The 26,263-nt window shown below is 28.4% G+C and overlaps 1 protein-coding gene across 5 annotated transcripts in view; it reads right to left on the bottom strand.

Annotated features, from left to right (window-relative positions):
• Positions 1-1,068: 1,068 nt before the first annotated feature.
• LOC142325258 (hexosaminidase D-like) overlaps positions 1,069-26,263 on the bottom strand; it is a 670,113-nt gene continuing 644,918 nt past the window's right edge. For 3 of the 5 annotated variants that reach the window (XM_075366766.1, XM_075366761.1, XM_075366762.1), the window contains exons 3-7: positions 19,999-20,522; positions 16,878-17,126; positions 11,719-11,960; positions 4,738-5,119; positions 1,069-1,627 (exon numbers count right to left, since the gene is read on the bottom strand). In XM_075366766.1, the coding sequence (XP_075222881.1) occupies positions 1,370-1,627; positions 4,738-5,119; positions 11,719-11,960; positions 16,878-17,126; positions 19,999-20,522 (1,655 nt within the window). In that variant the 3' untranslated portion in view covers positions 1,069-1,369. The remainder of the gene's footprint in view (positions 1,628-4,737; positions 5,120-11,718; positions 11,961-16,877; positions 17,127-19,998; positions 20,523-26,263) is intronic. The other 2 variants (XM_075366764.1, XM_075366765.1) reach the window with 1 other exon arrangement.

Genomic DNA, 26,263 nt, shown 5'->3' with positions numbered 1-26,263 from the left:
AATGTAAAATCGTAGAGATTTTAGATAATAGCAGAAAATTTTTTTATACAGAAAATATTTTTAATAAGGGTACTCTGCACTCTTATATTGTTGTAGATAGTCATATTTAACATCAAAACATTATGCGAGTAATTAAAAGAAATTAACTTTAAACTTTAAGAACTGTAAATTTCATATTATGCAATCATTTGTTTCTTTCTCTGTGTTTGAAAAGTTTATAAAAATTCCAATAATTTTAAGCAAGTAGTTCAAACACAACTAATACAATATGATAATAATATTTTAAAAAAGAATAAGCTTTAAACAGGTTTGGATCCCAGTCAGGTTTGATATTTTTCATACGCTAAAAATTTTCACATTTATTACCTTGCACAAACGTTAAAATTCTCACCTTATAAAAAAAATCATTTCTTAATCTTCAAAATTCATATTCAATTTAAATATATCAATGTTTAATTTTGTACCTTATAAAGTTACTTATCAACAGTAAAGTTTTGTCTTTCTCTTGTGTTTATGTAATAATAAATACAAGTTTCAATAGTCTTTAATTTACCCTAATTTAAATATAAACTAAAACAGTATGGATGATGGTTGTTATATGAGGTACCAGTAAACAATCTAATTTTTTTTGGCAGATGTTCAGTCTTTGGCATACAACCAAACCTAAAAAAAATCATCATTTACTTTATTTAGAACACATAAATTTAACACTTTTTAAGCTTAATACATAAAATACTTTGCTAAAACACAACTGACAGCCAAAGAAATAATTTTGCTTATCAGTTATTGCATACATTTAAGGGTTTTACATTTAACAGTTATCATAAAAACTTCTCTAATTACCAAATCCATACAATATACGGTTTCAATAAAAATAAAAACATGCATTTACATAAACATTCATAAAAACAAATGTACATTATTTACATGTCATCTTCAAAATAAAGTAAAATAAAAACAATAAAATATATTAATAAATATAAAAAATACAATTTTGTAATATATCATCAAATTTGTCATTTAAAAATAAAATTTTTTATATACAGAGTGACAACTAATATATACACTATATTTTTAATAACCCTTGAGTAGATTTAATAGGTAGAAAACATTATTTACCTCTATAAATCTAAAATTAATGAGTAAGTAATGAATTAAAAGCATTTAGAAAAACATTTTTTTTTAAACTTTTAAGTTTTTATTGTTTATGACTAAAAATTATTTGTTAGTAAAGATTAATAAATTTTGATTTATTTCAATAAATAAGATCAGCATATTAGTTTCTTCCAGTGAAGTTAAATTTATAGTATAAACACAGAGCTGTACAGTTATTAATATACGTAAGAGTCGATAACAATTAATAACTAATTCACCCAGGACTTGAATCAGATGATGGGATTCCAAACCTTTCAAGATCTGTTAAAATTGGAAGTGGTCTGCGAGGCCATGTACGAGGTCCCTTAAGTGCTGTTGCATCACGTTCAATTTGTTCTAATTGTATTATCATAGGATATAAACGCTGTTCAATCCATTCAGCTATTGTATACATGTCAAATACCTCTGATAATCCTTCTTTAGCTGACCTAACTAAACCTGTTACACTGTGGTACAAACGCTGATGATCAATCTAAAAGAAAAAATTATTACTTTTAATTACTACCAAATAATACTGTGATTAATATATTGAAATACTAATCTACTGAAAGATTATTACAGTATTAAACATGCAAAATAATTATTTAAAAAAATTGCTACTTCATTCAGAAATTAAATAAAAATATGGTAACAATTCTAAATTACGCAGAATACTTTAATGGCTAATAGATTTACTGCAGGATAGTTTTTTGTCACTGTGAACCAAAAAATTGAGTAAGTGGAGAATTTATTTTTTGTTCTATAAGGTCTATGTATAGAGCTATATTGAAAAGGGCAGAGCTGCTTCTGGCTTAAAAAAAGTTACATGATTAAAATTATTATATCTGAATAGTACAAAGTAAGTAGATTAACAACAATAACAGTGTTACAGGTAAAGTATACAGTAGGAACCAGTCACTGAGGAGAGTAGGTTTTTTATTTTTCTCCAACTAAAAATTATAAACAGCTGAATTTTTCAGCTGTTTTGCATTTTTTGCAGCTGTGATCAAAATTTATCAGACCTTGGCTCATAAAAAAAAAAAAAAATACTTACCTACTTAGTTCATTGACATGTTCCCTTCTGATGTAATACACTTATCCCAGAATGTTTCATTGTTGGAAGCATTATTTAAAGGCATTTTTAATGAGCACCATAAATCCTCTTGCCACATTTCTTTTGATCTCTTCTCCGCCTTCAAATAGCTTTCCTTTAAGTGGAATTTTAATTTAGGAAAGAACCAAAAATCTTGCAGGGAGCCATGTCTGGTGAGTAAGGAGCCTGCTAAAAGTGTTCAATCCGGTGTTTTACCAAGAATTTCTGAATAAGTTGTGATGCATGGGTTGGAACTTTGATTTTTCTGGGGTTTTTTGCTGATAGAAGAACTGCAAAAGCATTCGTTACTTTCAACAGATGTTCAGCCAGCTTGGAAATGTAATACCATTCTTTAATTTGTGTAACATCCATAGCTTGATCACCAAAAGCTATTTGAATTTTTCTTATTTTCTATATTGCGTGTCACCAAGTTTCTGGTAAAATCTAATTCTTAGCTCTACCCGCTCAGTCATTTTGAATGACAATGAAAACATGAAAAACACTTCACACATGTTTTACTTTCATGATTACTAAGCAGCAACTGTCTACAATGACCGCAAAACAGTGAATCATATAGCAACCACTATAATTCAAGGTCACATTCCATGATGGTTTCCCTCCCACACTACAACTGGTTACCACAATAAAAAAATAAGGTCAGATACTTTTTAATCACACTTCGTATAAGCATCTTAAGAAAAAGAAAGACTGGCTTTAAATGAATCACTAATTTAAACATATACTATCTGGTTGGCCAGTATGTACAGTGGTCAACTGATCTCAGGTTCAATCCTAGTAAGCATTCAGCATATTTTCCCGTACTATTTCATGCATACCATCTTTTCCATTAAAATGTGGAGATCTTTCCCAAGGTTATTAATGAAATGTTCCAGGTCATTAATTAGTGATTAATAACTTTTTAAAAACTCCTCTACCTAAAATACCTATACCATATTTAGTATTGTTTTTTCTGCAATACTTTTGAGAGTTTCAATTTATCTGAAGAAATTTGGTAGTAAATGTAAAATTAATTATAGAGTAGATAAAAGGTATTCCATTTTTTGCCTGTTTTCAAGTGATTGCAATTTCAGTGTTCTCTAATTTTTTTGCTAGATTATAGATAAAAAAAATGAGTGTTAAAGAATATGTAAGAACAGAGCTTTCTGTAGTTTTAAGCATAATTAAAAATTTTCTAAAGACTGGTTTCAATATGGTAGCAATTTAAAATGTTGCTTCTTTAGATATCTTTATAAAGATTGAAAGCTACATTTTACACTAAATTGTATGTTCAGTATACATAAATAATTTCATTCATAAACAGAATGAAAAAAACAGTTGTAAGGGAATAACAATTTCCATTTACAACTGCCTGCAATCTCAACTTCTGGATGGAGCCGTTTGTTGATTCATAGTTCTCCAAACAAATGTACAGACAAATGTCTTTATTGTATTCCATGCTTAAAGTAAGTATGGAACACCAGAAGGAATCTGTAGATTTATGAGTATTATTACTTTTGTTTTAGTAAACTTCTTGAACAGTATAAAACAGAAATGTTCCTTAGTCAAACATTTTGATTCACCTCCACATTTTTTAAAAATATTTTTTTTTTTAAGCTGAAGTAAGCTAAACAAATCAGAACATGACAATCTCTTAAAAATATTTTGAATTAATGCCTTTTAAAACATAGTCAAACAAATCTTTTGCAGAATAATTGTTTGGGAAAGTGTATTTTAATTGAAAACCATTTTAGTGTAAAAACATAAAATAATGTCAATTCAATTTTTTGAGAAAATTTTTTCAGACTTTCATCAAAATGTTGAACAAAAGTAAGGGCTAATATTTTAATATTGTTTGAAATATGGCTGTAAATTTACAGCCCAATAATTCTGAAGTAGACCTGAACTCCTGGCTTGAAAGAAGCCAAAATTAGAGATAAGCAGCTCAGCTCTTTGACTCACTGCTGATTTGTGAACACATTCTGACCAGAGTATTTGGAGAGTTTTTAATTCTTGCAGCATGAAGATATGTTAGAGTTTCTATTAGGTAAGCACAATGAGATCTGGACTTGTGAGAGCAGAGCTCTTATCACTATGGAGTAGAGTCTAAACTGAACTACATGTGTCTCAGGATAAGTCAGGATTGTCACAGATCATCCAGAATTGTTTGAAAAGGTATCTGCTTTGTCAAAGTTCAGACCTGGACCTCAAAAACCCAAGTGAGTAGTACTATTTGAAGAGTTGCTATACTGTTTTAGAGAGTTAGATTTGTAGACACAATGACAGAGCTGGCCATTTGTGAGCTCTCTATCAGGTCTATTTCTGACAAAAATCTGTTACTTTTGGCAAGGCACTGTCAGATATGGGAATGATGAAGCTACAGGGACAAGCAAAATCCAGTCAAAAGCTATAGTTAAAAATAGTTATAATGCAATTCACTTGTTAATTCACTGTGGTTTCTTGATAAAGTAGAACAAATTTAAAAAAACAAAAATTATGTACATGTAGCTTACCATAAGTTCATCAACTCTTAGAGGGCTGGAGAAATTATGACGCACATTATAATCTGTTAACCAGCCTTTCTCCTTGGTAACTGAATTAACCATTTCTGCTACTTCACGTTCTATGCTGTGCATACGATATAATAATTTATAAAATGAATGCCCAGGAAATACACAACGTGAAAATTGGTCCCATAAATATGGATCATTGTTAAGATTAAGAAATGATGTTGATCTATCAATACTTGGTGCAAATACACCACAACTGAGGCCATTGTTCAGTTTAGTACGTAATGACTGGTTAAAATATCCATGACTTGTCACAAGAAGATTGACAGCCAATGATGGAATAGCAGATGGTAACAGTTCACAGAGAACAGCAAAGTGGTCATATCTGAAACAAAAAATAAAATGTCATTTGATTTAAATTGTTAGCAATTAAATTAAACCATGTGAGTACCAATAAAGACAGCATAGAAAATTTTGTTGATGTAATGAGTCAAATCATAATTAACCATTTCTTAATTTCTACACAGATGTAAATAAATATTTATTATAACTATTTAAGCCGGAGGAGAATGTTAGGTAAAACTTTTATGTGATCCGATCTGCACTTTATATTTGTAAACTTTAATTTTTAAACAACACTGGCAGCCAAAAGAATTAAAATAGAGTTCTTTAACAAAGTTCAAATGCACTTGATTTTTTAAAAATAATTTACAGAAGGATGATAACTGAATATTGTGTGGAAATGATGTACCACTGAAACAGTTAACTAATCTGCAGATGGAAGTGTGTTTGCTGATTTCAAAAGGTTTAGATTGACAGCTAAACAGTTTGATTGCTGATTTAAACAGTTAAATTATGACATACACAAATAATACTATTAAAAACAAAGATGTTTACAAAAATTAAAATAAAAATTTTCCTTTCACAGGAAAATAAAAATTTTCCTTGCATATCACAAAACGTCAGAAGTCCCTCAACACTATCCATGAAACAATGTTGATTATTTAATTCCAAGAACAATGAAGGAACTCCTTCAACATCAATCACTCAACAAAATTAACTCTTGACATATCATATAAAAAATAATAAGAGAGAATTTACATATAATGTATAAATAATAATTTATATTCATTTATTAAGAATTAATAGATAAAAAACAGGTATGAAGCAGAACAGAAATAGGAAAAAAGAATAAATTAAAAATGAAAAAAAAAAGAATCCATAAAATCAATTTTTTTTTCTTTTTTAAAAATATTTGATTGTTTCTTAGCTTATACTTTGGAAAAATTACACATATTTACATTCCTTCTTTGTTACATATTTCTTTTATAAATTTTTAATATTAATATGAAATTAGTTGCAATTAAACTTTAAAAATGGATATTTTATAAACACCAGTGAATTTATCATTTTTTTAATTTTAATAAGAAGAGAAAACAATCAATTTGCACGTATGAGTGAATTTTTCTTTTAGATAAATATAAATACATTAGTCACAAATCAAACACACTGATTTTGTGTTGAGTTCTTTTCTGTTATGTAGAAGATACTAAAGGATTTAAGAAATGACAGCCATGTAGCAAGTTAATCTCATTGAATAGGTTAGTGGAAGGAAAATTGTCTAAACAAAAAATTATGTTGTGTACATAATAATCTGATTTTTTTCCCCTCACTAATAAGTACTGAATTATTGTAATGTAATGTTATATAATCTGATATTCAGATTATCTTCATTTTAAAAATCCAGAAAATTAGTAAGAAAACTTAAGGAAAAGTTTAATAAGTATTCCCTCATTACAAAGAACCTTCACTCATAACTGTTCACAATCTTTTTAAGTTGCACTTCTGTATTCCTTTAATTATTATTTATCAGAATGTAATAGAAAGATAATAATATATTCCTGCATTCCAGAGAGCTTTAGCTGATACTTGATAGCAGTCCTTTTATGTTATTTCTCTGCATTCCTTTCCTTATTTTTATTAAAATGCAGGTTACTTGCATTTAAATTTCTAGTGAATAGTTGTTTTTATTATTTGAATAATGTTTTCTGCTCTCAGCTTTAAACAAGAATAAGACTAAAAAGAGTAAAATAAGCAATCTCACAAAAAAAAACTAATTGTTTTTTTATATCTTTAAATTTCAACTACTTGAATTCACCAAGCTAATGATTAGTAAATCGTGGTAGTTCTTAATTTGCTGCTTACTTTTAAAAATTAAAATAAAAAAAAATTACACTTTTTAAAGTAGTAGTATGTGGTGATAATAGGCAATTTAAATGCTGTACCTATTTATGAGTGTAGTTTTTATTCAAATACCTTGACTGTTTACATTTTTCATTTATATTTCTTTAGCAAAATTAATCATTCCTTCTTTTGGAACAAAAAACATTCTTTTGTTACTGTAGTAAAAATCTTTCATTAAACTTTACTTGAAATTCAGATGCCAAGTTAGTCATTTGCAATTTAAAGTAACAAAACTAATAAAACAGATGAACTTTTCAAACTTATCAAACCTGAAAATAAAATTATAACTTTACCTCTCTAAATAGAGACTGTAAAATCAGTACTGTAACTAGTCTTTACTGAAATTAAATAAAATTTATACAAATAACATATTCTCTATGTTTCTAAACACACAAACTATAACTATCTTATCAGAAAAGATAGTAGGAATTATTATCTCAACAAAAACAATTTTTAAGTAACATATCTTTCTTCCAACATAAACAAAAAAAAGTTTCCTTTTGTATTATGATTCCACACTGTTAAATTATAATAAAATGCTCAATTTTTAAATGAAAAGTTGCATAAATAAAATATGTACAAATAAAAAGTTAAGTTTTTTATTTATCATATTAAGATAAGCCATTAAAAAAAATTTATTAGACCAAAACATTGATTGACATTGATTCACATTCAACAAAACATTGATTGACATTCACATGCCCTAAAAAGTATCTCATATTTTTTTCTAAGCAGATAGGTCTTCAAGGAACATAAAAATATCATTTCATGTAGTTTCTTTCTTTTTCTTCCACAAATTCTCCATTGTTTAGAACTCTCCTCTGTTGAGTCTTTTACAGGAACCTTTAATTCAAAAAATTTCTTTTTGTACTCTTTTTGATCTAGACAGTTTTTTTTCTATAATGTTGAACTTTTTGAGCTCTTCTTTCATCTGTTTAACACAGCCATCTTGATCTTTGTAGGTCCAGTTTATTGAAAATGTGTATTTAGCCTTGATTAGTTTATTCGGACCATGTGTCCATAGAAGTTTTGTCATTGTTTTATTACTACTTTCAGATCTTCAATTTTATCATATATTTCTTTATTTGATATCAGGTCTGTGGCCTTCTTGGACCATAAATACTTCTTTCTAGTTTGAGTAGATTTTCTATTCCAGTTATATTTGTAGTTTTCATGCTGTACAAAATGACTGGTCTTACAACTGTGCATAAGGCCTTAATTTTACATTTATAGAAAGGTTCTTTTTACTGCAAATATTTTTTGTATAAAAGTTTAGCTGTTCTAATTTGATTTTTTTTATCTCAATCACTAGTTTATTTATTCTGTTTCTACTAATTATTTCTTCAAGATATTTAAAATGGTCCATGATCTTAATTTTGCCATACTTTGTTTCTATTGTCTCTTTGGGATATTTATTGGCACTTGTCGTCATCTGTCCCTGAAAAGGAGATATGCAAGCCTGTTTTTTTCAGCTACTTCTTTCAATTGGTTAATTTGGTTGTTTGCTTCTTGTTCTGATTCTGCAAAAATGTTAAGTAATCAGCAAAAGCTAGTTATTCAATCTTGACATTCTGATTCTTTGTTCCTATTTTTGCACTTTGAGTCATTATTTTCCCGGATGGTTTTCACGATTTTATCTAAAACCAAATTGAAAAGTTTTGGTGAAAGACCATCTCTTTGTCTATTTCATATATTTTATTAAAATATAAAGATAAAATATACATATCCTTGATGTTTAATAAATAAAATTATTGTTCTGATACTGGGAAAAACATATAAAACAATACTTAAATATAATATTGCCTATGAAAAATAAATAGTCATTTAGTAAAAAATTTATTACATAACAAGTATCTTTTTAAACAATATAAATGAAAATAAAAACTCCATGGCAATTACATTATATATTGTGGTATTAATAACTATAGGATAAATTTATTTTACTTTTCCATCTAGATAGCAGTATAACAGAGCTAAATCTAGAAGGGAAAGTATTGTAATTGGTCCAATTTGGCTATATGAAGTTTTCACCCGATCATGACTAAGGAACCCAAATAGCCTGTTAAAGTTAATATGTGTATGTGTGTGTGTGCACGCGTGTGTATTTGGTGTTGGCTTCAAAATCACCTTAAATTTCCAGAATTAGTGGAGCAATTTTGACCAAACTTGGTCAGATTACTTCTATATATGGGGCAATGTCACCATTAAATTTTCAGCTTAAAATGTTAAGGGAGTGAGGTTATAGAGCAAGGTCACCCTCAGTATCTCGATATTTCACCTAATTAAGGGCCATATTTTTCTTACACATATTTGTTAGCAATTAAAAAATAATAATATTTGCAAAAAAAATTTTGCTAAACTGCACCCCTCCAAAAAAAAAAAAAATGCTGTTATAGTCGTCTGCTATGTTGTGAGACCACAGGTGAGCAGTAGAATTAAATAAATGAATAATATTTAAAGTGTAAATAAAGAAACTTGGTCTGGCTGGATAGTACTCGATCACCTGGTTGACTCACTATGTGGTATGTTAAGCCTCACAGCTACACCAGCTGCCAACTGTGCTAGCAAAATTTTTTCTATGTAAGTTGTGAAATTATATTAGTTTAGTTATTGCTGACCGTTGCTATTAGTACCGTCACACCCACATGAATTAAATATGGTAAGTGTGCACACTTTAGTTATAATAATCATTGAATTAAGTAAACAAAAAAATATTAATTTAAAGAAAATAATAAATATTTTAAATTAAGTTGTGCGTGTAATCCGTGCATCAGAAACAACTGTGTTGTCAGCTTCTTGATATGTGCAGTGCAAGCATTAAAGAAAAAAATCTTTTTTTAACATTCAAATCAATTAGAACCAATATGATTAAAACGATTTTAAAACACTGAAAGAACATTTATAAAATCAGGATAAATATAATAATAAATAGAGAAATTACACAGTTAGAATAGAAAAATTCCATATGAAAAAAAAATTTTATATTGAATGAACAATCTGAATATTTTGAGAGAACACTGAGGAATACTGCTGTTGCCATCTGTAATGAATAAAGTTTTAACCATTCAATCACAGCAAAACTTCCTTCAAGTTTATAAGTATACACTATTTTATATCATATTTAGATAATATCGTAAAGTTTCATACTCTGATGATAAACATTCAAAAGGTCCCAGATTTAATAATATAAATTCAAGTACATGGAAAAAAAATTAAAGTTACATTGTAAGATGCAGGATGCAGTTTTCAAAATTATTTGTTTGTATTAAAATAAAAATAGCTGAAATTACATTAAAAATAAAAATAGTCTGATAATGAAGTTCACAAATTGCCACTGTATTGACTCATCATTGATGAGTCAAATTGATAAAAACATAGTAAAAGTTTGTCAAATAGTGCTTAAAAACTGTCGATTGATTGTTAAAGCATATTAGAACAACTGAACAGTGATACAGAAACAGTTAGGAAAAATCGAAACATGAATAAGTTGTGTGCAAAAATTGTACTGAAACAATTCCTTGATGAGCAGAAACAAAATTAAGTTGAAATTTTTTAAAAACGTTTGGAGAGGAAAAGCTTTGTCATTGTAGGAGTTATGTAAATGCATGATTTATATGAAATAACCCTGAAACAAAGTCTACAGTGGAAGACTGCAAATTCTCTATGTCCGAAAAGCTTTATCAGTCCAAATCAAAGGTCAAAACAATGCTCCTGACTTTTTTTTATGCTAAAGGATTTGTTCATTATGAATTCATAATGATTGAGAGCACAGTAAATCAGGCTATGTTGAAGAATGTAAAATGGCTGTGTGAAAAAATTAGATGGTTAAGACAAAAACTTTTCACCAGCAACTCATGAATCTTGCATAATGACATTCCACCTACTCACATTGTACTGTCTGAGAGAAAGTTTTTAATGGGAAAACAAATGACATGCTAGAGCATCCACCCTACGCACTGAATCTTGCCCCTTATGACTTTTTTATTTTCTCAGAGATGAAGAAAATATTGAAAGGGATGCATTTTGATGATATTCATAATATCAAGAGCAATACAACAGCAGCTGTAAAGGCACTCCACAAAATGAATTCCAAAGCTGTTTTGAAAGCTAAACTAAAGCCAGAACTTAGTTGCTTCAACATAATTACTTTGAAAGAGACTACAGTGGTGTTCAGAACTAAGATTTGTTATAATTTAATAGATATAATTTATAAATCAATTTTCATAAAGCTAATGAGCTAAAAATAATATATTAGCTAAAGCTAATATATAAATATTACATACACTGGTTTATAAATATGTATAATATGTATATAATAAATAAAATAATGAATGATCCTTCAGATAGATTAATAGAGCAAAATTCATCAACTCTACCAGCTAACTTCTGGAGTTGGTAGTATGTTTAGATAGATATATTATGGATGATACTGAAAAGGTTATAAACAGAAATCTTTAGGAAAGATAAAAAAAATTAATCCCCTTCTTTATTTTTAGCATATTTCTTTGAAATTCTGTATGTATAAAACTAGAAGCTTAGAAAAAAAATATTAGTTGGAAAATCATAATAAACAGATTTAATTTAATAACTTCTTATTAAAAATCAAGGCTGAAGATGACCTAAGGATAAAGAGACATCTCTCAATTTCCAAGTTCTGTTCTGTTAATTTATTCAATAATAATCATATTAGTAATCAATAAAATCAGCAGAATGCAAAATTGAAGTAATATAGAATCTTACCTCTGCCAACCAGTAATTGCAATTCCTTGAAATCCCCCTTTAAATTTAGGACCCTCAGTACTCATTACTTGTAACCATCTCATATTATTTTCTAAATGCCTCTTGACATTTGGTACATAAAGAGTTTCACCAAAAGCACCTTTAAATGCACTTGCTGCCCATACTCGTGGAAATGTAGTAGCATACTTTTCCCATACTGATGAAGGAACAAATCTGTACACATCTTCTGCATATACCCACACCTGTAAATTATAGAATAAGACAGAATAAAAAATACAAAGTACTTCTCCCAAAAACATTCAACAGCAATATCTTAGAAAGTGAAGGGAATCTTTTTTTCTTTTATAACTTTAATAGCCTCTTCATTTTATACTGTCTGGAGGAAAAGGCAATTTTCCTTACAGCATAAAATTCAGTTTGTCGAAGCAATGGTCAACCTACCTCTATGAGCAGATCAAATTTCTTCATCATCCACCTCTTTTATCTTATCTTGTTCATTTTGAAATCTGTGGTTGTAAATTGATCTCTCTATGTCTATATTGAGTATACCAAGATACACAAAATCAGAGTATTCTTGGTATGATCTAGGACATACGCCTGTAGATCTGTCCAAGCACTAGATTTTAATGTAGATTTGTAGATATACATTTTGTAATACGTATTTGTAATAAAGATTTATACATTTTTAATAATTTTTAAAAGCACTACATTTTTCAACAAATGATGAAGTGAAAGCCCAATTAAGCTTTTTTTAAATTAATAAATGGAAAAAATTATTCCTCCATCAAAGATTACTCCCTTGATGAATCTATAGTCCTCTGGAGGGCGTCAACTGATTATTATTAGATGGTTAATTAAAAACCAAAAGTGAAAGTGAAAATATAACTATAAATTTTAGCTGAGTCTAATAGAATGGTTTGGAAATTGTACTTGCAAGCAGTCATGCTCAATTTGAGGAAAATAGATACTCCTTGAAAATTGTTCATAAGTTAGTGTTTTTTTTTTTTGTCTTCAGTCATTTGACTGGTTTGATGCAGCTCTCCAAGATTCCCTATCTAGTGCTAGTCGTTTCATTTCAGTATACCCTCTACATCCTACATCCCTAACAATTTGTTTTACATATTCCAAACGTGGCCTGCCTACACAATTTTTCCCTTCTACCTGCCCTTCCAATATTAAAGCTACTATTCCAGGATGCCTTAGTATGTGGCCTATAAGTCTGTCTCTTCTTTTAATAAGTTAGTGAAGAGATAGAGATAGTTCATGACAATTTATATTTATGAAAAATTATTGCAATACCATCTCTTTAAATAAAGAACTGATAAACTCAGATAAATATAATATTGGGTTATAAGTTTCAAAGAAAAATGTAATCTTTCAGAAGTAAATGACGACAGATTTAAAAAGGAGGAAGGTAAGAAAGGGGTGCATTTTCAAATGCATGGATAATAAAAGTGTCCTACCATTTGCAGAGAATTTTGAGGAGAGAAGGTAGAAGTTGTAACTAAAATAGATAGAACTAGCCATCCCTGAAGTGATTCATGAGTATAAAACCATACAAAAGGGGTTAATAGATAACACTAAATGTTACCTTATTACTTCTTCAAATAAGACCCTTAGATGGTATTGCAAACTGACTTTTCACATATATTATGGTCATAAACAGTCATGCTTTATTCAATGCAACAAATTCAGTGATAACAAAATGGACTTACACAACTTCTAAACACCAACGTATGGGTTCCTATTACCAGACCAAGACACGCCGCTAGTAAAGCAGCCTAATGCCCATTATATAATTCATTTTGCCACATTTCACCCTAAAGATGCAAAGGGAAATAAAGAGAAAACAGTGTAAAATATATAGCAGAGAGAAAAAAAATGACTGAATATAGTTATACTTGTTCCCATTACCCCAATTTACCTGTCTTATGCTTAGGACCATGTTTTAGAAAGAAGCATGAACATTAAGGCTGCTTTTTAATAGTATCATATTTATTAAGAGTTTTTCAATGGCAGTAACATTTTTATTTGTTAAAAATGCAAAATATCCAATAGTTATTTTATGCTAAATACATCAGTTTTTTAAAGAAATATTTATAGGTCTGTTTCTTCAATCAAGCATGGTCCATTGATTTGTTTGGTATATGTGCTCACATTTTTATTTTGAAAACCAACACATATAACCTATAAGTGAATAGAAGGAGCATGAGGCTATTTGGAGGATATTGCTTATTTTTTTTTAATAATCAGTTACTGTTTTGGTTAAACGAAAGGATTGTATTGAATAAATGCTCCAGAATAATCGTCTCAGCTTTGTTTCCTTAATATTATTATTGTAAAAATTTACTAATATATTCAAATAACAGCAATAATACACCATTAATAAATTTATTGATCTATAGGAATAAAAAGGAAAACATTGAGGTTAGAGCTGTATTAAAAAATCACAACTCAAGAAACATCTAAAAACATCAGGATTTTGAAGCTTTCTGTTGTAAAAAATTTTGTTATTGTTAGTATGCCAAATTCATTAACATTATTTAGTTACAACTGGCAAAAAACATTTAACTAAATCATGTGTAATAAAACATAAACAATGTAACATTTTCGTGGTGGGCTGTAGGCCTAACCTTTTTTCTAGTTTATATTACAACTAGTTTAATATTATTATGATTATTTATTTTATTTTATTACAATCCTAAATAATCAGAAATCAATTTGAAATTAATTATTTTAATTAACTGAATATTAAATAATTTACTTTAATTCAACTCTAGCTAATAATTATAATTACATTATATTTATTAATGATATATTATTTTATTTTATGTTTTGGATAATATTATAATTGTGTTTTGGATAAATTTTATAATTTGTGTTAGTATTAATTTTTATCTTATTTCAGTTACTGAATTGTAATATTTTATTTAATTCTGCAAATTTATCAAAAACTTGAAAAAATTATCCATTTCCAGACTTATAATTATATCTATATAAAGTTTATGTATGAAATCTGAATTCCAAGTCTTTGACAAATTTTAGTAGCTTATGAAAAGAAATGTGAAATGCATAATAAAATAAAGAGTCTCTGAGAATCATCTGAACAACTTTGATGTCTTATTAAAAAAGTATTAATGAATGGTTGGACTCTCTTAAACAGATAACTCATAAAGTTTCCCTTTGAAAATACTAGATAATGCTGTGATTGCATATGTAACCATATACATCAGTCACCATGAATCCACAGATGAAAGCATAATGCATATACAGTGATTTATTGAAACAGAATCAGACACTCAAGTTCAACGCAATTTTAGAACCCTGTGTAACTTACAGCCACCCTCTAGAACAAAAATTCATTCATAGTATGATAAATTTAGATAAACTGGCAGTGTTGAACATAAGAAGGGTGCAGGCAGGCCTAGAACATCAGATGGAAAAATGGAGATCATTTGTCAGTCTTTTGTTTGTAGTCCTGGGAAGTCAACTTGGAGTGCAGCATGCAAGTTAAATCTTCCACAATTTACCATTTACAATGTTTTGAAGAAACTATTAGAATTGCATCCTTATAAATTACAAATATTAGAGCACAATACACCACAAGACCAGACTACTAGAAAGAAATTTGCTGTGGAAATGATTGAATGAGTTGAAAGTGATAACTGTTACCTTAAAAAAGTTATGTTCTCAGACAAGGCTGCATTTCAAGTGCCTAGAAAAGTGTATGCTCAGAACATTCAAATATGGGGTTCAGAGAACCCACATGTTACACTTGCTTGGGCGGACTGCTTCATGATCGTGTGATTGGACCTTTTTTCTTTGCGAAAATGGCAGTTACTACGATTATCTATCTCGACTTGTTAGAAGGGTTTGTTTACCCTCAGATTGAAGCATTACAACCTGAAATCATATTCCAACAAGATCACCACATTAGGGTTTATTAGTGCACGAATCCCTCAACACATTCCCAAATTGCTGGATTGGACGTGATGGACTGATTGCTTAGCCACCTTGATCACTGGATATAACTCCATGTGATTTTTTCCTATGGAGTTTCATCAAGGATAAAGTATACAAAACTCATGAAGTGAATATTGATGATCTTAAGGAGAGGATTGTTAAAGCATTCAAACTCATAGGTGTGGATATTTTACAATGAACATGGCATGAAATTTATTATCAGTTGGATATTTTGTGAATTACAAATGGTGCACACACTGCATGTCTTTGATTACAGATAAAAAAAACTTTTAGTTTTTAAATTCATACTAAAACCTGTTTTATGAATTTTAAGTAAATAATTTACTCAATATCAAAGTTGTTCAGATAATTCTCAGACACCCAGTATAATTTAAAAAACTTGATCAGTATTGTAAACATTTTTGTACATGCAGCTTTTAAAAACTTATTTAATACATAAAATGTAACTAATTTTTAAAAAAATAAAGGAAGATATTTCACAGAGTTAACTAGGGAATAGGTGAGACTACTCCTCAGTTAGTAACTGTGTGCTGAGCACAGGAGATAAGAAACTATAATGTTTGTCACCATGATACAACATGTAAAAGTGCATGGCTACTTTTTTTGGATCTAAACATTTTTTACCAAAAAACTTTGTGAATATAAAACCAATCAATTGGATCTTTTATGTTGATTAATTAATAATTAATTATAAAATAAATTAAAATGATAAAAATAATTTCTCTACTGATAGCTAGTATTCTATAATTAACAATCAGTAAAATACTTGAGTTTTAATAACTGAGTATAAAATTTCATAGTTGTTTTTAAATCCTCACATTTAATAAAAGAATCAAAAGACATTTCATAAAAATTTCTTTCAAATTTTTTAAGTTGTGGAGTTTATTCACAGAGTTCTGTAATTTACTATTTTGCTTAAATTAAAAGGGTACGTTAAATAAATTCATAGAAATTTTAAAAACGATTTCATATAAGTAAAAAACTCTTATTTCCATTTTTCTCAAAATGTTTTGTGGGCACAAACAGGATTTCTGTACTACCCTTTCTAATGCCAAACTATTGTATGATACCAGAAATAAATTATATAAATGAGCACCGACACCTTATTTTTACTAATTATCCCACATGTTACCAAAATAAGAAAATAAATACATGACTACAATAATGTAACTGACCATTGGTTCAACAAGTTCTCCAATATGGAATGAATCCAGAGAAATAGGTGGTAAATGACGTAACATATCATCCCAAATAATAGGAACAGTATCTGGATATTTATTTCGCACATATCCAGCAACATGTGATACATGATTGAGAAATAATGTCTCTCTTGCTTGCGTTCTACATCTTACACACTCTCCCATATGAAAGACTTCATCACACCCAATGTGAAGGTAACGTATCCCTTTATGTATTTCCATTATCTGTAAAAAAAAGAATAAATAAATAAAAATTAAAAGAATATAAAGATTCGTTTTTTTTATTTATTCACTTAAACAATACTTCTTTTACAAAAACATATATTATTTATTACTGAAAAAAATTAAAAATTTTATCAAATATTAACAAAATAAATTATAAGTAAAATTAACTGAATGGATCAGTAGTTAAGAATATAAGAAACACTCGAAAAGTGTATACTGTCAGGGTAATAAAAAATTATAATTTAAAAAAAATCTGTTTAGTCTCATAGGACCAAGCATAAGGTTGCAATTATGGTTTCTTCTTCTGATGTTATCTCTTTTTCCTTTATTCTCAATATTTTCTCATTTAATTGCATGTGCTTTCTTTCTTTCTTCATTCAATTTTAAATTCAGATTTGATGTTTTCATTTGACTCTGTAGGTCCTTGATTCCTTTTATCATATTTCTACAATCACTCCTATTTTCTACATTTTCAATTTTAATATTTTCATGTCTTCCTTAACTTCTTTAAATTGGTTTGTTGTTGTTTTTAAAAATAATCCACTATTTTCTTTGCTAATCTATCCTTATTCATTCATTTAATATGGCCACAGAACATTAACCCTTCTTCTCTCTCTTCTTGAATGTTAATAACTTTTCAATTGTCTGATGTAGATCTTTATTGGTTCTTAATTTATATTCTCTATTTACTCTAATCTGATTACGAATCTTCCTCAAAATTTTCCTTTCTTTCTTTTCACTCATCTCCATTGTCAACTTCTTTATTTGTGATAAACATTCTACAACATACAGTGCTTGTTGTGGTTTAACCACAACTTCGTAATGTTTTATCTTGGTACTGATGGATAGTGGTTTTTTATATGTATTTTGGCAAATCTGATAAGCTGTTTCTATTATTCTTACTCTTTCCTTTAGAGATATAGAAGATTTAAATAAATTAAAAAAAAAAAAATTATAACAAGAGAGGCTAATTTATAAACTTTACTAATCTGCCACTGAATCTTTGCAGATTTCATATTTCTGTATTCAAAAAAGGATAAAAGAACATATTTCATAGTTGAAGGATCCTTTAACTGTTTTGAACATTTAAAACAACAACTGTAAACAAAAATGCTTTTCTATAATGGGATCTGTAACAAGATAACACATGAAGGAGCTTACTTCACAGACATGATCAAAGGATTCTAGCAGACACTTTGGGAAGAGTATTTACTTTCTGAACATGCCTTATATATTTATTAAATAAGTTATTTTATTACTATTTTAATTAAAAGATTGAGGTTGTTCACGTTGTTATTATATTTTAATTTAGTGTTTACAAAATACATACATATTACACTAATAACCAATTTGAATAAAATGTCAATAATATTTTTACATAGTCAGTGTATTTCTGAATTATTCACAGTGAAGCATTGCTCTTTTGAATTTTTTAATCAGGTTATGTAAAATTTACTCATTGAGTATTTTAATTTTTTTGTAGATTTAAACAATTTTTATGATATGTAAACATTTTTAATGTAAGCTGTATGTAGACTCAGATGAAACTGGTGATATATTTACATTATGTATATGGAGCAGATAACAAAACTGCTGGTATGTAAAATAGAGTTATAATCTCCTTTATAATTTAGTTACTGTAAAGAGCTAGCAAAAATTATAAAAGCTTTGTCAAAAGAAAAGTTACTATTATTAAAAAAATTTCATTATAAAAGATAAATTACAAATATTATAAACAGTACTGTCTATATTTACTATTTTTATAATATATTTAACTATAAATAATTATATAAATTATAGAAGAATGTAATAATCAATAACAATTCTATTGTTAAAATTAATTACAGTTTGATTAGAATTAAATTTATAATAAAAAAATTACATTTTTTCAATGTAATATCATTACTGAGATTGTTGCTTTTTATTATATAACAAACTGCTACTGAGGTATAAGGCTAAAGTATCTGGGCAACAGAAAATTTTCAAAATAACTAAATTTGAATCAGCTTAGAAAAGAAGGTTGGTATAATACAAATTAAAGATTTACATAAAAATATACTGAAAACAAAAACACCCACTTTATTCATAAAGTTTCTTTATCATGAATACATAAACTTTTAATTACCTAAAATTAAAAGTTACTGCTAGTGTAAAAAACACAAGCTCAACATTAAATCTTTGTAGAGTTTGTAGAGATAAAAACAATTTCATCATGAACAGTATGGGATGTAACAAAAAAAAAATATGCATGACAGAATTTCGACAATAACTGTCTTTTTGTAGAGAAATTAAATTCTACAAATAAAATATAATGATTATATTACAGGAAAACAGTGATAGTACACTTATCAACATCAAACACACAATGATAAAATTACACGTGTAAAAGGAACGGCTTCCCACGCAAATGACTATGCAGAATGGTTTTTTATCTCATGTTGAAAAATGGTAATAAAGTGTAAATATGTTAATGCTGTTAATTTTGCAAAAATTTGAAATTTAAAAATAATGTTACACCACCTTTTACCAATTTCCTGATATTTATGATCAAACCATTTAAATTATTAAAAAAAAATGAGCAAAAAGGAAATAATTTTTTAAGAGTGGAAATTATTTCCAGTTTAAGGGAGACCTAAACAATATTAATTTTAAATCAATTTTACAATACAAGACTTCTCTGGTCTTGTCTCTCTCTAAAGTTGTCTTTGTATAATTTTAAATCTTGTTTCACTATTTTTTCTATTTTGTGGCTATCAATATAGGACTTTAGAGTTCTGGTGGCAAAACAAATAAAATCATTCTCTTTCATTTTATGGGAAACACATGGATCCAAAAATTAAAAAATATATAAAAATTTACTGTTGAGTATTACCTGATCTACCATTTGATGAACTAAATCTAATGATGAATTAAGTGAAGGACACAATGCTTGAGGAGACTCGGCAACTTCTCGAAGGTCAGCAAATTCAGCATACTTCAAAGCAAATTCAACATGCCCAAATGTCTGAATAAGAGGAATAACCTCTAGTTGATTTGATGCAGCGGTTTCAATTATATCTAAAACTTCTTGTCTCGAGTAGGCATTACGAGCAGCTAATGGCGATAAAGTACCAGTCCATGGGAACATATCTTCCCATTCTAAAAGAACACCAGTAGCACCAAGTTCTTTGGCCAAAGAAAGAATGCGTTTAAGATATGAAACTAATGGTGGTGCACCTTTTAAATCAAGATGTAAAAGCCGCTGCGGAGGCACATATGGTGTCTTTATGTCAAGGTTAATAAACTGATTACTCCCATCGCCAGGAATGTAATTATTATTTATATTTTCGATGTTTAATCCTATATCCACCGTATCTCCTCTCCTTCCAGGATTAATATCTTGACCAGAGGCAAATCCTAGAAAATAAGGACACATTTATATTAAAAACATAAAATAAAATATTAATTAAAATTTGTAAACAATAGTAAATGTTAAATTAAGGAAAGATAAACAGGATGTGCAAAAAACTGATTCAGTGGAATTGTGTCAGAAATATTATATGTATATTGATGTTTCAAAAGTGTTACTGATCTGGCCATAACAGTAGAACAGAATAAACAATTAATAAAATATACTGATAACAAAAGAAACTAAATATTCTGTAGCATATCTATAAACTTGAATTAATGTTAAATGCAATGGATTTCTCCTTTTTAAAAAAAGACTTGTTCAAAGAACTCATGTACTCAAAAAAATAAATTAAATATGTTTGCTAAAGACTCTCTTTCAGTTTGTAAGAGAGAAAATAAATCAACTGTTTATAAAAAACTTAGGCATGAACTACTTCAGAATCGCATGAAATATTTTCTTACTTGGATGTTTCAGTGGTAGAGAAGTCCTTAATGAATGACATACTATAACTGATATAACAGTAAGTAAATTGTACGTCAATAAAGAGCTCATTATCAGTTTTATCACAATTATTATAAAAATCCATCAAATTTTTGTAATCTAAAATCCAAAAAATTTTGCTGCTACAGTAATAAAAAAAAAACCTTTAATATATACAACGGATTAAATGGATTACCTTCAAATTACATAGAAATTATTCTTCCAGAAAACTCACTGCGAGATAAGTAAGCAGCTATTTCTTTAATAGTACCACTCTAATAAATCCACTAGAAAAACCACTTGCATGTAATTTGGATGAGAGTTATCTACAATTGGTGTTATTTTACAAAGTATTTTTTGATGGAAAGGATATTTGTGTTTTTTAATGGAAAGAACAAAGAACAAACATAAAATACAGTGTTTTTATAAATATATTATTTAAATAAATTAAGTTTTTAAACATACATTTTAAGTTTTCATACTAATTTTAAACATGGGTAAAAGCATTGGGTTGTGTTTTCCAGGTAGTCATATTGTTGCTAGATGAATAAATAGAATTTCCATTAATAATTTTTATGTTGCCTATAAAATAAAATTTTATCATTTTGTTACATGTAAGACTGTTGTGAGACAATCAAACTGATTTCATTTGCAACAAAATCAAATGAACTAATTTGCTTTCAAGTATCTTAATAAAATCCTAAACATCATCATTATTAAATTTCTGTATAATCCTTCCGCCCCTTTATAATTCCTATGTAAAAATAATAAAATGAACTTTATATATAAACAAAAAATTTAAACCTTAAATGTTTTTCTATTATAAGTATTATGCACATACATATATAAGTCAAGTCATGCTCATTCTGTTTGTAACAATTTATAAAAAAAAAAAAAAAAAAAAACAATAACCAATAGTGTCGGTGATGTTGATGATTGGTGAGGATAATGTGGGTATCACCAAATCCAAACTTAGGTGAATTTCATTTAACCTGAACATGTTGCCAAAAAAAAGATCTATCGCAAAGAAATTCGCAAATAAAATGTTAAAAGGTTCCGATCAATATTCAAACCACTATACTTATCCTAAATAAAATTTAAAATAATCTCTAAAAGAAGAACAAACAACAAACTCGCACCGGCCCCTGAGGCACGAGTGGTAGTGTCTATACCTTTTACCTGGAGGCCCTGGGTTCGAATCCCAGTCAGGAATGGTATTTTTCATGCACTAAAAATTTCCATTCAGGCTAAATGATCACAGCAGTAGACAGTAGATGCCCACACATCTATGCAGCAGATCAGTGTTGCCAAATATCAATAAATTTACTTATTCTTGGTAATTTGTAAGGTTTGTAATAAGGTCGTAGTGTAGCTTTAGCATCAAAATATTCAAAATACATTATTATTGTATACAATGTTATTGCATGAGGGGGGGATGAAAATTATGATTGAAAATTGGGTCGCAGATACTGAAAGGTTGAGAAATGCTGTCTTATATTCTAATGCTGATTCTAAAGTAAAATTAGTGAGAATTATCAGAACTATTTATAAACAAAACTGGAATCAGAAAAGGTAATGAACGAATTATCACTTTTATTCAATTGTGCACCAGAAAAAGTAGTCAGAGAATGGAAACAAAACCTAAAAGAAAATAGCAAGATTAAAATAAATTAAATATTACAAATGGAATAGCTGAGAATAGTATCTACCTCAGAGAAATACTAAATGATGAAACCCAGAGATTCCAAGAAAACCAAAATCCAAAAGTGGGGCAAAAATTTCAGAAGAAAAAGCAGCCTCAGAAGGAATGAAAAAATATTGGACAAAATGGAAAGCCGCAAAAATACATAAAAAAATAATTTATCTGAAGTATCCCAAATTAGATAATTAAAAAAAATGTATAAACAAAATACTAATTACAAAATACAAATTATACTTTTCCTTTCCTTTAGAGTAGATTAAATAACAGTAGTACATATGAGTATATATGTCTGTCATGTGATAATAAAAGATTATTTTATTGCCCGATTATTTATCTTGCCTGATAAGCAAGATAAATGGAACTTCTTCAATTTATCTTCTATATTTTTTTCTGCTTTTCTTTTTTAAGATAGGCAAGAAATTTCTTTAAGTTTTATTGCATATTTTTTGACATCATATACTGTTATATTTGCAATTGATTTCCCCATTACTGCCTAAATGCTTGAGTGTATCCCTTAAATAACAATTATATTTTCTTACCGAATTTTTCACCAACATGTAATCTGCCCAATTTTTTTATTATTACTTATTCAGCTCATTTTCACTAGAGTCACTGTCACATAACATGAAAATCCTACAATGTTAAAAGGAAGCATAGCAGTAAACAAATATATGTTTTTAAATACACAACATAATTTGCCATGTTGAAGGTGCTGGAAGTCTAAATAGCAAACAATAGACACCCTTCTTTTTTCTCTACTTCCATGTAACCCCAAACCTGAGTCTCATAAATCAAACATCAAATAGCATGTCACATTAAAAGCTCTCATTTTAATGAAATAGGAATTACATTATTGTTACAAAAACCCCTTCAAACCTTATTTAAAGCAAATTTAGCTGCTGGAACTTTCTCCCTTGTATGCTGCCTAAATGAAAGCATAGATGTTAACCTTCTCCCTAATTTCTTGTAACTGTTTACTATTTCAAGGGGGCATGCCTTTTCATAGCCACCTTTCACTTTTTTCTATTCCTCCTCTCCAAAAAAAATCATGATTTGGACTTGTCCTTCAACTTCGAGATAGCAGATGCTCTACAATATTGCTCTAAATTATTAAAAAGTTTTCTCCAATGACTGAGGTTCTGAATCCATAAGTACTACATCATCGACATATAAGAGTACTTTATTAACAAAATCCAAGAACTCACACTTGTTCTCCAGACGATCATGAAAGTTTTTCAGATAGACCAAAAACTATACCCTAACAAAAACGACACACCAAATGAAACTGTGTAACAAAACATTTTTATCAAACTTACACCAGAACATTTTTAATTGTCTTTGTAATTATCATCAGTAATTGTTTTTGGTATTCTCACACTCTAGTTTTTTAAATCTCTTTCTTGATACTAAACTATATTAAGTTAAATGCTGATGTTCTCTTAAACTGTGATTATTAAAAAATAACTTTACTTTTTCAGTATTAATTTATCATCATTCTCTCTATTAAACTGATAAAAATCAATAGATTTTAAACTACACTATATACAATTGACTTCATTTTATTCATACTGCAGATTTATTACTGAATATCAGTGATTCTCGACCATTTTCAACTCGACCTTTTTTTTAAAAAATAAAAAAAATATAAGATGAATGTTTTGCGAAAACCAACCCCAACCTAATAAATCCTAGCTAAAGCTATTTAGCTGCATTGACAGCGATTGGTTAATATGAAGTGTACAAACAGGAGCAATTTACAGGTTCCAACTTGATGTACATGTGCTCCTTATAATTTGGCCTGCTTGCACAATATTTGCTGTGAGAGCATCCGTCATGTTCAAACATGCATATGATATGTTTGAACATATTGTGCTGCTCTCAGCAGTATAAAAGAGGCTTAAGGGATTGCAGAACTTCAGTTTAGTTTCGAATGCAAAACATGTGTCTGGTGCCTTTATTTAAGCTTTTAAAAGCACAGTTTCATTGAAAATAATAATAATTGAGGTTTTGGTTTTTTAGTGTGTGGTCAAATGGTGTAATTGTTTTTTTATTGATTAAATTCTTATGCAAAATGGATAAATTTGTGAAAAAAATAAAGTGAGCCATCTACATCCAGTGAATTGATTGGTAAAAAAACAAGGTTGTAAATTGACAGTTAAATTATGGTTTTTACCTAATTGGATGGAAAGCTACAGTGCGTTTTTGCTTTCAACTTCTCTCCAATGAAAGCATGAAGCCATCAAAATTAATCCAACATTTGTAAACTAAACATCTGGATCATAGAACCAAACCCTTGGAATTTTTGAAAGAAAATGACATACTTTGAGAAATTAACAAGCTTCTATCTGTAAATCAAGCCATACTGATAAACGTTCACTTGAAGCATCTTATCTCATAGCATTAAGAGTAGCTAAGATGTCCAAACCCCATACAGTTGCAGAAAATCTCACATTGCTTGCTGCAAAGTAAAAGTTTTGATAAGTTTCCCTTCAGTTCTGATTATATTGAGAAAAATTTGGATAAAGAAGACAACTATTATTCACCACAGTTTGGATAGCATGAAGATGCATTTGCATGAGCTAAAAATTCAACTGACTGAGAGTATTTCCCAGAAATAGAAATTATTTCTTGAAGAGATAGGTACTAAACTCATTTAGCAAAACTGTTGTCACAGCTGCTTATTTACCAATTGGGATTCACAATCAGCTCATCGAAATGTATGCTGATAAAACATTACAATTACAAATCACATCTGAAGATTTAGATATGATTTGGCTTGTGCATCAAAGTGAATATGGAAATTTATTAACAGAAACATTGAAAATATTAATTCCTTTCACTATATCTTACCTCTGTGAAAAGGGTTTTTCATCAATGGTTGTGCAAAAAACTAAATATATGAGTTGTCTTTTATTAACTGAAAACAATTTACTTTTGTATGTGTTTCTAACATAGATCCATGCATGGAGAAACTTTTAAATGAAAAACAAATGAAACCATTTCATTAATTTATTTTCTTTACATGTTTACTTATAAATGTAAGTAAAATATTTAAAGTAAATGATTTCTTTTTCATAAAATGATTTCATTATTATTTATGTGTAAAGTTGTATGCTAATTTTTTGACCCCTTTTCAGATCACTGCAACTCCTATGAGGGTTGCGATCCCCAGGTTGAGAAATACTGCAGTAGATAATCACAGTGTTGTAAATACAACAGTTGTGTAAGTAAAAGTAACAATAAATACATGAGAATATAATTAATCTTAACTTAAATGTGGTAAATTAAAATGGAATGTGTCAATTTTAATATTTCTTATTTGCTATTCAATTATAATTTTTATTATCTTTATTTTTGTTATCATTATTTTTCTTTAATTTTATCTAGGATTAATTTCATTTTTAATTTTATCACAGTATTCTTGTATTGTATTTGTGGTTCTGAGTTATTTAATCTGTATGTATATATAAACTTGTCACTAGCTGAAATTTTAGTACTGCAAGACTTGTAACATGCAATTAATTTTGAAATCTAACTTGGAAATCCACACTCGACCATTATTCA

Source organism: Lycorma delicatula, chromosome 5 (assembly GCF_047948215.1).
Source record: "Lycorma delicatula isolate Av1 chromosome 5, ASM4794821v1, whole genome shotgun sequence".
Lineage (NCBI taxonomy): Eukaryota > Metazoa > Arthropoda > Insecta > Hemiptera > Fulgoridae > Lycorma > Lycorma delicatula.
The sequence above is the reverse complement of the archived record's forward strand: the minus strand, read 5'-3'. Positions and strand labels throughout refer to the sequence as shown.